Here is a 12,586-nt window from a genome sequence, read left to right as displayed (position 1 = left end):
CATACGTATATGTGTATATATATATATATATATATATATAAAACAAGACATTTGCCATTTTAACCATTTTTAAGTGTACAATTCAGTGACATTAATTATATCACCATGTTGTACAACCATCATCACTATTTCCAAATTTCTTATCACCCTAAACAGAAATTCAGTACCGCTAAGGACTAACTTTCCACAAAGAATGCATTCTTAATAGGGTCTACTTTTTGTTTTGTTTTTAACTTCTTGAGCTTTCATTGTGGCCTATAGTGTTAGATTAAGATTCTTTTTCTATGTATTCCATGGGCATTTGGAAAATAACATGAGGCTTCCAGGTAAAGATAGTGGATTGAACACTGTAGTGGTAACTAATTAGAAGATGCCAAATCCTAAGACAACAATGGAGAAAGCCAAAACATCAATACAATCTGAACTCCAGGATCTTCAAATAGCTCAGAAACTGGCTCTCGATACCTCCGATGTGGGCATTAGTGATGGGTGTGGGGATGGTGTGAGAAGGGTTTGAAATAGGAAGGATTGGTTGAAAGCTATTGAAGAAAATTCTTATATACTTCATGGCACTGGGTAACTACCCTTTCCCATTCCAGCAGATATCCAGAGCCATTAAAAAAGAGAGTCTCCAGAATGGAAATTCAGGAGTTGAGGGCATGAGACCCAAAATGAAAACAGGGAGATTAAGTGACTATGTGTACTGAATACTGAGACACCTCACTCCCTCCCCATCACCACCAACACTTTTCCCTGACTTTGGTCCCAAAACTCAGACAGCCAGGCTTTTATCCTCTAGGCAGGAGAAGACTAGAAGAGGCTTAGTTTAAGGACAATAATGTTAGTAAAGCTTTTGAGCAGCTTTATAATATTTCTTTCTTTCTGTTTTGAAAATTCATGGTGATTTTTCTCTCTCTTTCTACCTCTGGATGAATTACTGTTCATTTCTGGTACTTTGACAGGAATTATTTGACATGATTTCAGAATAATTGTTATAATTTGTAATTTGTTCTTTATATTTGCTTTCAAGTTATCCATTCCCTTTCTTCCTCCCTCCCTCTTTCTCTTTGCTTTAATTTTTTTTTTAAATAGCTCTTTCAAGTTCTTCTTTATTTTTTCTCCTTGTTCCTCTTTTCTTTATTTTTTATTCTCATTTCTACCCTTTCTTCCCTCCTTGGTCATCCACCACATGTTGGAAAGATATGAAAAATGTACTTAAATTTATGAGAAAATTAGTTTGAACGACTATTACAGAATAGTTGTTCAGCGACATGCAACTTGATTAATTTTGGTTGCCCATGACCCATTGCCGTCAAGTCAATTCCAACTCATAACAACCCTATAGGACAGAGTAGAACTGCCCCATAGGGTTTTCAAGGAGCGGCTGGTAGATTCGAACTGCTGATCTTTTTTGGTTAGCAGCTGAGCTCTTAACCATTGAGCCACCAGGGCTGCAATTTTGGTTACATAGGGTATTTAATAAAAAAAAATGTTGCTTGGTAGATAATGCCTTAATTAATAATTCCATATAATTAGCAAAGCAGTTGTTTATATAGAAAAGAATGTTTTTTTAACATATTTTAAAAGTTTGTTCTCTAAAGATGTTTAAACATTTTTCTGTAATCTTATTTACATTATTCATTTATTATATCATCAGACTTTTCTGGCGTATTTGGCACAGTCTCTGATTTAGTACTAATTCCAGATTAGTGACATCAGTAAGTTTATTATGAAGGATTGATTCTGCCTTTCAATGAGTGGAGTCCTACTCTTCTTGTTTATTTTCTTATATCATGGGGACAGGTTCTCACTAGAATACTATAAAATTCACTTAAGTCAATAAAAGAGAGTAAAATATTCTGAATAAACTATCTACTTTTAAAATACAGATGCCATTTTGATTTTAGTTTAAAAACTTATTGTTTCTTTTAATTTATTTGGTAGTTGGAACATAAAATCTTGAACAATTTGGAATGAGGAATACCTACAAAAACTTCACTAAATGTAATTGTTTGAAATTATGAAGAGAACATCTTTTAAAAGTACACTATATAAATGCATTTCTGTAATAGCCTAACTTTGACATTAACAGTTATCGTAACATTAAAGAAAAAGTGACTGTAACCCTTTTGCAATCATGTAAATATCCAGATTTTTAGAACTTGTAAACAATGGTGGTTATGGCACATCAGACCTAAGCTTGTTTTCTAAAAAGAAAAAAAAAAAAGATAGGGTAGGACAACTCAGGTTTATGTGTATACCAAGACATGCTAAGACCTGATTTAACTAGTATTTCTTGTCTAGGTTTCAAACATATTTGGAGCTTTGACATACTTAATATAAAGGCAGGATCTTTGATGTGCCCCTTTTTTTTTTTTTTTCCTTCTTTTTAAAGTTGTAGACATTATCCATCCATAGGAGTGTATCACTCTGCTTTGCTTGTGGACTAGTGAATTTTATCGTGGTAAGAATATTATTAACCTGGCAGCTGATAAAAGCTGAAGTATATTGTAACAAAAATAAACAAGTTCAGGACAAGGGAATATAAACATCATAAAATCTTGTGTTGAAATTAGAAAGCCTTCAGTTTTAGCATGTTAGAACAGGAAAAGTGAATTTGTTGGGATTCAGTTAAACAAGATGTGCATAGTGTATAGTATGTGAGGGCTTAATTATGAAAGACCAGGTCCATAAACTGAAAAAGTGGGTAGCAAGGAATATTGCTTAAATCAATCAGATGAAAGAATAGTTGGCTAAAAAGGGGCAGCTCACTGGTTCATGTTTCACGTCTAGTTTCCTCTCCTCCTTTTCCTCCATTCCTTCCAGTTACTGATGAACTTTTGTAGCATTATGTTTGGTGTACTGCACTGCACTGTATCATGAATAAGGAAATTATAAAGACAGAAATATAAAGTGTAATGTCAAAGTCAAATTCTGTACTTGTTAGGTGTCATTAAAAATAGAGGAAGTAGGTTGGCAATAGATTTTAGATCTCCCAGGGAGTGGGCTAAGGAAGAGGACAAAGTAATATTTACCAGAATCTAATATGTGCCAGCGTTGTGCTTGAAGCTTTATTGTGACAGATATATACTTAATTGGGATGGATCATCATTGAAGTATTTTAGGTTACATCCTTTGGATGGATTTTTACGAGGGTTCTTATCAGTAGGAATATTAAATCAAAAATATTTTATTATCATTGCCAGTTTTCTTACCTACACTGTCATGAAATCAGATGATAATTTCCAGAACTTTTGGAAATTGAAAATGATATAAATAATGGCGTGAAAAAACCATACCATTCGAGAGCAACAGCAACTTTTCTCCTTAATCCATTGTATTCACACAACAATGCAGTGATCATTAGTGAGGAGAATAACACATGATGAAAAATAAATAGTATTTAAAAGTAGCATGACATGTAAAAGGGGTGTAAACTGACTTACTTTCCTTTGTTTGCCAATCCATTTGTTAATAAGTTGTCAGCATACTGCACCCACAGCTTTCTTTTGTTAGCTTTCTTTCAAACACTAGTGATAAATATGATAGCTTTGACTGAATTCTCTCTTTATACAAATGCTGGGAGAAGAAATTGAATGGCTCTGAACAATAATTCCTTGTATCATTAGTATTACTTCTAAACAAATGACATTCTTTATATAGTATTTACAGTAAATAATAAAACATCTATAAGATCCTGTTATGAATTACTAAATATAGATACAAGGTTAAACATTTTCCAAACAGCTTTTATCCTAAGCAGTGATAAAAGCAGCTTCTACTTAGGAGCACCCTCCTTCCTTCGTTATAGATTAACTTGTTAAAGTAATATAAAGCATAACTCGTGACACAACTTGTCTTTGCACGAATTTTCATACATTTGGAGACAAATAATGTCTTCTAAAACGGATTGGCAAACCATGATTCCGTGAACTTAGAATTTAGATTTTTTAAAGAGATGTTTAAAATATGTATATATATATATATACACACACACACAACAGAAATCATATGTGGTCTTCGAAGCCTAAAATATTTACTCTCTGACCCTTTACGGAAAAAGTTTGCCAAGCCTAAAATATAAATCCATAAAACAAGCCGGGGGCGGGGGCGGGGGAGTCCTGGTTTAAGATAAGATGGTATAAGCACGTGACACCCTGTCTCTCCCGCTGAATTCAGCTATTATAAAACCTGGACAGAATTCGTGGAGCAGCTATTTGAGGACTGAAATGTAAATAGTAGCAAATGGATTGGGGAAGAAAACCAGAATTTAAAGTACCACCAAACTGGCAGTGAGTTTGCCATTTTTTCCCTCTCTGGTATCACCTGGCTTGATCTCAGCACAGCCTGAAACTAGGAAGTGAACATCAGCATGAGCAAAGAGACCTCCAGAAGAAGCTCCCTAGTTCAGGCTCTGGTAGTGGAGATCAGGTCTCCTGGTAATGACAGTGGGTGCAGAGAGAAACACAGGCATCTAAAACTTTAAGGAAGGAAACGTTCCTTTCTGATTAGAGGAATTGTGGTCATAAGAGGTTGGGGAAAACCCTTTTTGTTTTTTTCCTCTCTGTCCTGCCAGTTGGCCCTCAATGACGGAACAGTCACAGAAAATGAGTGGCAGAACGAGGTAAATAAAACTCCAGCTTTCTGGCCAGTGAGTCAAAAAGGAGAGTCCCAGGGAACCGGAAAGTACTGGGGAGATCAAGAAGAGGGAGGAACTTGAGAAAGACTCCCTAAAATTGTTAATGAAATCCTGGATGTGGAATAGAGATGACAAAGGAAAAAGACAACTTTAAGACAGATCATAGAAATTATCCAATCTGAAAAACAGATATATTATCAACATCGGTCCTATGAATATAAATCCGCCTCTCTCCTATGCACAAAATATATTCTGTGGTCTCTGTAATTGTTTATTGAAAAGTCTGAATTTAGTGGCGTACATACATGAGGTGGTTTTCTCCATTCTCTGCTTCCAGCTGTGCAGTGTATGATTTACCTTCTCTGTTAGGCACAGGCATGTTCATGTCAGGCAGATCTCAGAGTTCCAGTGAATGTCAGTACAGGTAGTTAACAACTTCATTGTAAGTCGGTCCTGACGTAAGTCAAATACCTCTTTTTTTTTTTAAGTTTTCATTATTATTGCCTTTTATTATAAGGTATCTTTATAAATCCAGTCTTTGTCTTTGGGGGTTGGAAACATTGCAGGAATTACAGTTTGAGAAACTTGAATAACTCGGCTTCAAATTCACGACTGAATGCTTCTTATGGTACAAAATGCTGAATAAGATCATGCTGTAGGATCTCTATGAGTCGGAATCGACTCGACAGCAATGGGTTGGTTTAGTTGGCGTATAGGCCTAGTCTCCAATGAAGTTGGCGGTGAGTGTGGGAACAATAAAGTTGGAGTCATAACAGCTGTTGTGCACATATGTGCGCAGTTCAATTTTGTGTCCTTAGAGTTAATCATTGCCTAACTTGCTATAAATTATGACTCCTGACACCAACTTCATTGTAGACCAGGCCATAGCCTGCTATACAGCAGTGTTTTGAACAGTAAATCATAAAACTGAACATCTGCAAGTGAACATCTGAGAACGATAACATCAGCAAATTATGAACTGCAACACTGTCCGTAGTACATGTTACTAACCATAAGATGTACCAAAAAAAAAAAAAAGTCCTAAGTTTGGTTTGCTGTAACTCGAATGTGTCATAAGTCAAGGACTTCTTGTAATAAAACTACAGTCTGATCCATTTCAGAGCTCTAATCTCATAACCAATTCAAAGATTTCCCTCACCTGATTTGGAACCAGGTTTTTATACCTCATGTGACTGGAAGTGGGGAGGACTCATTATGCTTTCATCCTTACCTTCTCCCACTCTAGACCTCTAGGACTGCAATGCCCTGATTTAGTTCTCAGATACCTTGCCCCAATACTCTGGGTGGAGGCCTGGAGAGAGGAATGAGGGAGAAAAGACAAGTGCCTCTATTTATGTACCCATATCTGTGGCAGGCCTTTTAAGGTTCATTCTGGTTCAAACCCCTACTGAGAAATTTGCATTTCTAATAGGTTTCCAGCAGGTGCCAGTGATCCTCCAGGTGATCACTCCTCTCTTTAGAATATAGGGTACTTAAAGCCTTTTTTGGAGCCCTGGGGGCACAGTGGTTAAGTGCTCAGCTGCTAACCAAAAGGTCAGCAGTTCGAATCCACCAGCCACTCCTTGGAAACCCTATGAGGCAGTTCTACTCTGTCCTGTAGGGTCACTATGAGTCGTTCTCTACTCGATGGCAACAGGTTTAGTTTAATTTTCAGTGCTTTTTTTAAGAGGAGCCCTGGTGGTGCAGTGGTTAAACACTCAGCTGCTAACCAAAATGTGGGCAGTTCAAATCCACCAGCCGCTCCTTGGGAGAAAGATGTCGCAGTCTACTGCTGTAAAGATTTATAGCCTTGAAAAAGCCTACAGGGCGGTTCTACTCTGTCATGTAGGGTTGCTATGAGTTGGAATTCGACTAAACAACAGCAGTGGGTTTGGTTTGGGTTTAATGCCTTTTTTTGCCTTTAGCTCTGGGCCCTGGTCACCAGTCCTGGAGAAACTTCAGTAAAAGACCCGTTTAACATCTTGTTAAAAACGCATGCATAAAATTTACGACAGCTGCTGAAACTGTTGCTAAGCCTTTTTTTCCTAATGTTACTCAGTGGCAGTCCAGTTCTCAGCTTGATAAAATTGATACCTCATCCACATAGTAGATGCAGGGTAGGAAACCAAAAATCTTTTAGCACCCAACAAAACTTTCTGTTCAAAACAAAACAAAAACCTTTTCTTTTCTAGCAAAAATTAGTGGTTGCTTTTGCCCACTCACTCCCTCAAACATCCTTCAGTCTACCCTCTAAACCACCCCCCCCAAGAAAAAAAAATTCTTTCCAAAACATACATCAGATATACTATTTGTCTGCTTTAAAAACATTAAATGTCTTCTCACTGCTGACAGGATATATTCTAACGTCTAGCTTTGCATTCAAATCCCTTTGCAGTCTAGTCTCACATTGTTGCAGGTTCAAATTCAGTTATTTCCTGCCATTTTCAGTGATGCATCCTGAAGACCAGAGTTACAAATTGTCAGTCTGCAGGCTGAGTTTGGGCCCAGACGTATTTTGTCAGTCCCAAATAGTGGTTTTGTTTTGTTTTATTGAGTCAGCATTTAAAAACTGGCTGATCTCACATAGAAATCCAGATTTTTAGCTGCTCGTGGAAAAATAAGGAGTTCTGAAAACACTGGCCCTTTTTCCACACTGTAGTCCTTCCACATATTTAAACAGACTTGCCTTTATACTGGTGGCTCTCAAAGTGTGGTCCAGGCATACGTCTTAATTGACACACTTTGTTCAGGAGCGCTTCTTCTCTCTTCCCTGTTCTTTAAATCAGAGACTACAGGAACACCCTGGAAGCATAGACTAATTTTGTGTGTCCCTGTCTGCATTTTCCTGGAGTAAGTTTCCATGACCTTAAAAAAAGGTTAAGACTATATACTCAAATATACACACATGCACACACAAATACGATGCTTAACATACTTCAGTATCCTCTTCAAGATCAACCCCATCCCAGGTTTTTTTCCTGCCATATCATGTCTTATGCTCTGCTGATAAAAGTCTAACAGATAATATCCTCTGCCCTAAAGGTCATCGCTGCTGTCTTAAGACCACAAAATGTTGTTGTATAGAAAAACACTATCAAAGTGCAGAGTAACTGAGGTGTGGGCAGGAAAGCGTGTGTTACTTTCTTAAATTATCTTTAGATTATTGTTGGCCAAAGAAATTTCATATGCAAGTTTTAATAAGACTCATACATGTTTGTGTGCATAGCTGTGTCATTTATCGCAATAATTCCACTTAAATGTGTAACTTTCCCATAATTTTGTATAATATCTAAAAGAAAAAGTAAAATGAAGTATTATGGCTATAGTTATGTTTTAAAATCCAATAAAGGATACAGAGCACTGAAGAAAAGAGGTACTAGAATGTGGACAATAGTGTAAGTTGTATTTTAAACATTTTTACATATTTTAAAATTTATCTTAAAATAGACCAGTGAAATCACTGAAGGCAAACTAATAATGAAAGTCACAGGGGAGATAATTAAGTGTTTTGCATTTCTAAAGCAAATGTTAATTTTAACTTGCTGTAGAAATGGCAGTATCTAAATTAAGTCTGAAGAAGAGCAGTTACAGATATCTGGGAAGTTATATAAATATTTAGTATAGATCTTAACTGTTAAACTATGTTGGACATCTTGCTTTTTCTTGAATCTGTTTCTAAATTTAAGGTAGGTATAGATCTTTAACAAAGGGAAAAGCAACTTACTAGGGCAGTGGTGGTCACTTTAGTTGATAATAGAAAGGACAGTCTGAGGTAAGTGGATAATTAATAGAGGAAAGAAAGGAAGCAGGGACACATGTTAATGCCCTTAGCTTTTTTTAAAAAAAAAACAGAAAACATAAGATGCTTTGTTTACTAGTAAACAACTTGCTTCGTTTCAAGTTGAAATTTGTAAGGTCTGTGGACTTTATAAGGTGAACTAAGTATTGCCTTGATTTTTTTCCTTTCAGGACTCCCACTTTTGGATTGGCATAAAGTAAAAATTTCTCCAATAATGTCCAAACCTTACTTAGGGTTTGACACTGCATCATGCCCAAGTGGGTGTTTAGTAAAAGTTGTCTGAATGTGATGAGAATACAGTCATGTGTTGCTGAACATCCACATTCATTTTGTGATTTGCACCTTGTGTGAACACCATATTATATATAGGCAGTCCCCCGGTTACGAGTGTCTGACTCATGTACAACCAATAGTTACGAACCAACCCTGGTAAAACCTATTTTATTAAAACCTTATGGGAGCCGTCTTCCAGTCGTCCGCGTTCTCGCTGGAGTTACTGGTAGAGGCCAGAGGAACAGAACGGGTTGAGTGTGGGGCTGGGGTGGTGGTGGCTGAGAGGGCTGTGGAGGGAGCAAAGCCTGAGGAAGCAAGCAAGGAGGGAACGAGCACGCCAAGCCGCGTCCACTGTTCCACCCGCCTGAGGAGCTGGAGCAGCTTGGTCCTCTCTGCCGTCTCCGCCCGCCTGCGTACCAGACAGCCGAGAGCCCATGCCCAGAGCCATGTCCTCTGCCTCACGTGCCTGTATCCCATTCGTGGTCCACTGCTGCAAAAGTCTAGGGTTGGGGTCTTTAAAACCATTAGGGGGAAATAATAAACAGAAGGAGAGTTGCTTTCTCTTAAAAAACAAACGAACACACACCTTACGGGACCACGGATGTATATATACGGTCAAACGTTACCCTAATGGACCGTTTTGCAGCACATGACTAATTTTTTTCAAATGGAATTCTGTTTATGCTCACATGGCACATTTCTCGCGATGGTCTCAGCATCATTGTAAAATAGATGTCTTGTTTGAACTTGAACTCTTGCTGGGTGATTTTTGTCAGTTATGCTGTTAGGTTTTATATAAACTTTTAAAAATTGATTTATTTGGCAAAGTGCAAAATCTTCAAACATTTGAATGTATTATAACTGATTTTAATGGGTATATTTGGGAAGAATGACATTCATTTTCATTTAAATGATAAGCACAAGGACGTTTTTACAAATGTGAGCTGGCTTTAGGAGTTTTATGAAAAGGACTCATTCTCTGTATACTTAACTGCAGTTTTAGCTAAATGGCAAGTAATTGCTATTGCACAGTGTTTGAAAAATTAGAATGAACATTAGCACAGCATCCTGAAAATGTCTCTCTGTAAGATATGCATTGCCTGAATGTATGTAGTCATGTAGTTGTTACTTTGGACTATGAAAGCATTCATTTCTAAACATTTTCTTAGTTTCTTTTAGAGTAAATTAACAAATAACTTCAAGAGAAACTATCATTAATTCCCTTGAGGTGGGACTAGGGGATGGTGTATTCTGCCCCAGCGTATGCTTTGAGAAAATTACTTAGAAGTCAAGGACTCTCAAGTGGAACAGCTTCAAAAAGCTTTGCTGTAATATGTTTTATAAGATGATTCAATCTCGACATGTAAAGACATGTACATGTAGCATTCTAAAAGAAGTATGGAGGTTTTTCTTTCACAGTAGTGTCTCAGTGGTTAATTTGCATTAGTTGAATTTTTGAAAAACACTGTCTAGAATAAATACTGATACTGTATTGTCTTCTCACTTTCACATCATTAATATTATATATCCTTTTCTTTCAGCTCGATATGTCAAGTGACCAGATAGCTGCCAATCTGCAAGCCATTATCAATGACGTCTGTAGGCACAGACCACTGAGTTTGGGTAAGCAGTTCTCTGAGAGTAGATTTCCCTATAGCTCTGCTGTAATACTATAAAGATATAAAATATTTTAAAAAACAGTCAAGTTAATTTGTAAGTACAATACTACTAGTATTACCAGGGATTAAATAATGAGCTGTAGTTGTCTAGAGAGTAGATTTCTTTAATAATAAGGAATACATTCTGAAACCTTGCAAATCCCCACATTATTTCTACTATTAAATGTAATAGAGTTTGAAAGAAAGTTGTAACTGATTGCTTTAAAATTTTAATAGTGTTAAATAAGAACTAAAATAATTTATGAAACGGTATTTTGAAGCAAGACCATTCACTTTGTCCCTAGCATTAGCAATGGCTTTCTTAATCCTCATTCATTCATTCATTTTAGAAAAGACACAGGGTTTTTATCATTTCATGAGAGTCAGTTTTTATAAATGGGATGATTCATGGAGAACAATAAGACTTGATTGAGATGTGGAAGCTTGAGATGTGTGAATGTGGTAGGCTAGCAACAGTCTAGTCCAGGGTCTATCCTTGCATTATGTGCCGTTCAAATTCCTTAGTCAAATTTCACTTGTGGTTGAAGCCCAGCAAGGGTCCATTATAGTCAATATACTTATGGGTTTACCATGATAAGAGTTTGTCAGGTTTAGTTTTATAACAAAGTTTATACTTAAAACTCAATCTTAAACTATTTTTCCCCTTCTGTGGGAGTTAAACACAACGGTGAATAAATACGTCACTGGTTATTTTTATTGTCCTAAGTAAAATATGGCCATAGTACTTGGTAATTGTATGTATATGGATTCTTACATTCCATGGAGAACTTTAGTTTCTGTATAGAATCCTCCAAAACTACAGCAGGAATATAATAATGGACAGTAAACCTTCTGAAAACAATATAGTTATCTTCTTTTTGCCATTTTAAATGAAGCCCCTTAACATTGTTCTTATGAAAACCTTTTCATTTTTAGGGAATTTCACTCAGTGTTTGGTAACACAAAGGTACCATCTGTGCTGGCTGTTTTAAATAAATATTTAGAGTATTTACATCAAATGTGAATATCACCACCTGCTCCCTTCACTGTTGACTTTGCAATAAAGTAAATTCTATGTGATTACCTTCTGGAAAAGAGAAATGAATTATTAGTGAGTATGAGTAGTTTCAAGGACAAATCCCTGGTATTCTGAAGTACAGCTAGTTTGTCCTTTAGAAATGGAACTGTCTTCCCTTTTTTTAATAATGTGAAGTATTAGTTCAGTAATACCAGAACTTTATAAGTGAAAACATGACATGAATCCTGTAAAGTTTTTTATTGTATTTTTGTATTTGCTCATTAGGTATCTGTGGAATAAAATAAAAGTTGATTCTTGTCTTTGTTTCTAGGACCCTTTGTGGTACGCGCTTTCCTTCGTAGTTCAACAAGTGAAGGTTTGTTACTAAAGATCGAGCCATTGTTGCCTAAAGAAGTGGAAACCAAAGAAAGTAATAAAGAAACTGCCTAAAAGTACTGACTTTTGAAATTATTTTTAGTGAATTGTGAAGCTGCAGAGAAAACTCCAAAACTGCATAATTTCTAAGTTTGGTGTTCTCTTGTTATTTCTTGATCGTCATACTTGAAAGTGAATTTTAACACTGAAAAATCTTATATGACAATTTCAAATATAAGAAAATAAAATTTTTTTCTGTGTCTGAACATACTTTTTAGATCCTGTCATATTTTCTTCCTTAGGATTCAATTCTACATTCTGGTAATTATAGCAGCAATTTCTAGCTTAATAACTTTCCCTTGAGAGCCATAACCATCTGAGGGAATAGTAACATCCTCAATTCCCAAAAGAGAAAGAAGGACCGAGTCATGAGCTACCATACAACTCTTTTTTAAAGAAAAAAGTGTGGAAAATGTTCATTTTAAAGGATTATGGATATCATTTGTGATAGTGTGAGTATGGAAAATGACTAAACCATTAAAATGTGCGCATGGAAAATCTTTTTTCTCTTAGGGGGCATCAAGTTGTAATAATAATAGCTTATTATTATTTTTGGTGCTTTATAATATACAAGATACCATATATAGTATTTTCACATACTTGACCTCATTTGATCCTGAGGTATTTGATAAGTGTTTGTTGAGTGAACATCCCTATTGAGGTAGATAAGGACGACTTCATTTATGGATGAGGAATCGAGCTAAGAAGTTGTGTCTCATCATCAAATACCCAGTTTACAGACTGGTGTTGATCCTTGACCAAGT

At 36.2% G+C, this 12,586-nt stretch overlaps 1 protein-coding gene across 5 annotated transcripts in view; it reads left to right on the top strand.

Annotated features, from left to right (window-relative positions):
* The window catches only part of MRPL1 (mitochondrial ribosomal protein L1), a 168,145-nt gene extending 156,117 nt beyond the window's left edge, over positions 1 to 12,028 (top strand). For 4 of the 5 annotated variants that reach the window (XM_023737613.1, XM_023737612.1, XM_023737611.1 and 1 more), the window contains 2 exons: positions 10,253 to 10,334; positions 11,719 to 12,028. In XM_023737613.1, coding sequence (XP_023593381.1) covers positions 10,253 to 10,334; positions 11,719 to 11,837 — 201 coding nt within the window. In that variant the 3' untranslated portion in view covers positions 11,838 to 12,028. Of the gene's footprint in view, positions 1 to 1,944; positions 1,993 to 10,252; positions 10,335 to 11,718 lie in introns of those variants that run through there. The other variant, XM_023737615.1, reaches the window with a different exon arrangement.
* The last annotated feature ends 558 nt before the right edge of the window (positions 12,029 to 12,586 follow it).

Source organism: Trichechus manatus, unplaced genomic scaffold (assembly GCF_000243295.1).
Source record: "Trichechus manatus latirostris isolate Lorelei unplaced genomic scaffold, TriManLat1.0 scaffold00105, whole genome shotgun sequence".
Lineage (NCBI taxonomy): Eukaryota > Metazoa > Chordata > Mammalia > Sirenia > Trichechidae > Trichechus > Trichechus manatus.
Note: the sequence above shows the minus strand (reverse complement) of the source record. Positions and strands in the feature narration are given on the sequence as shown.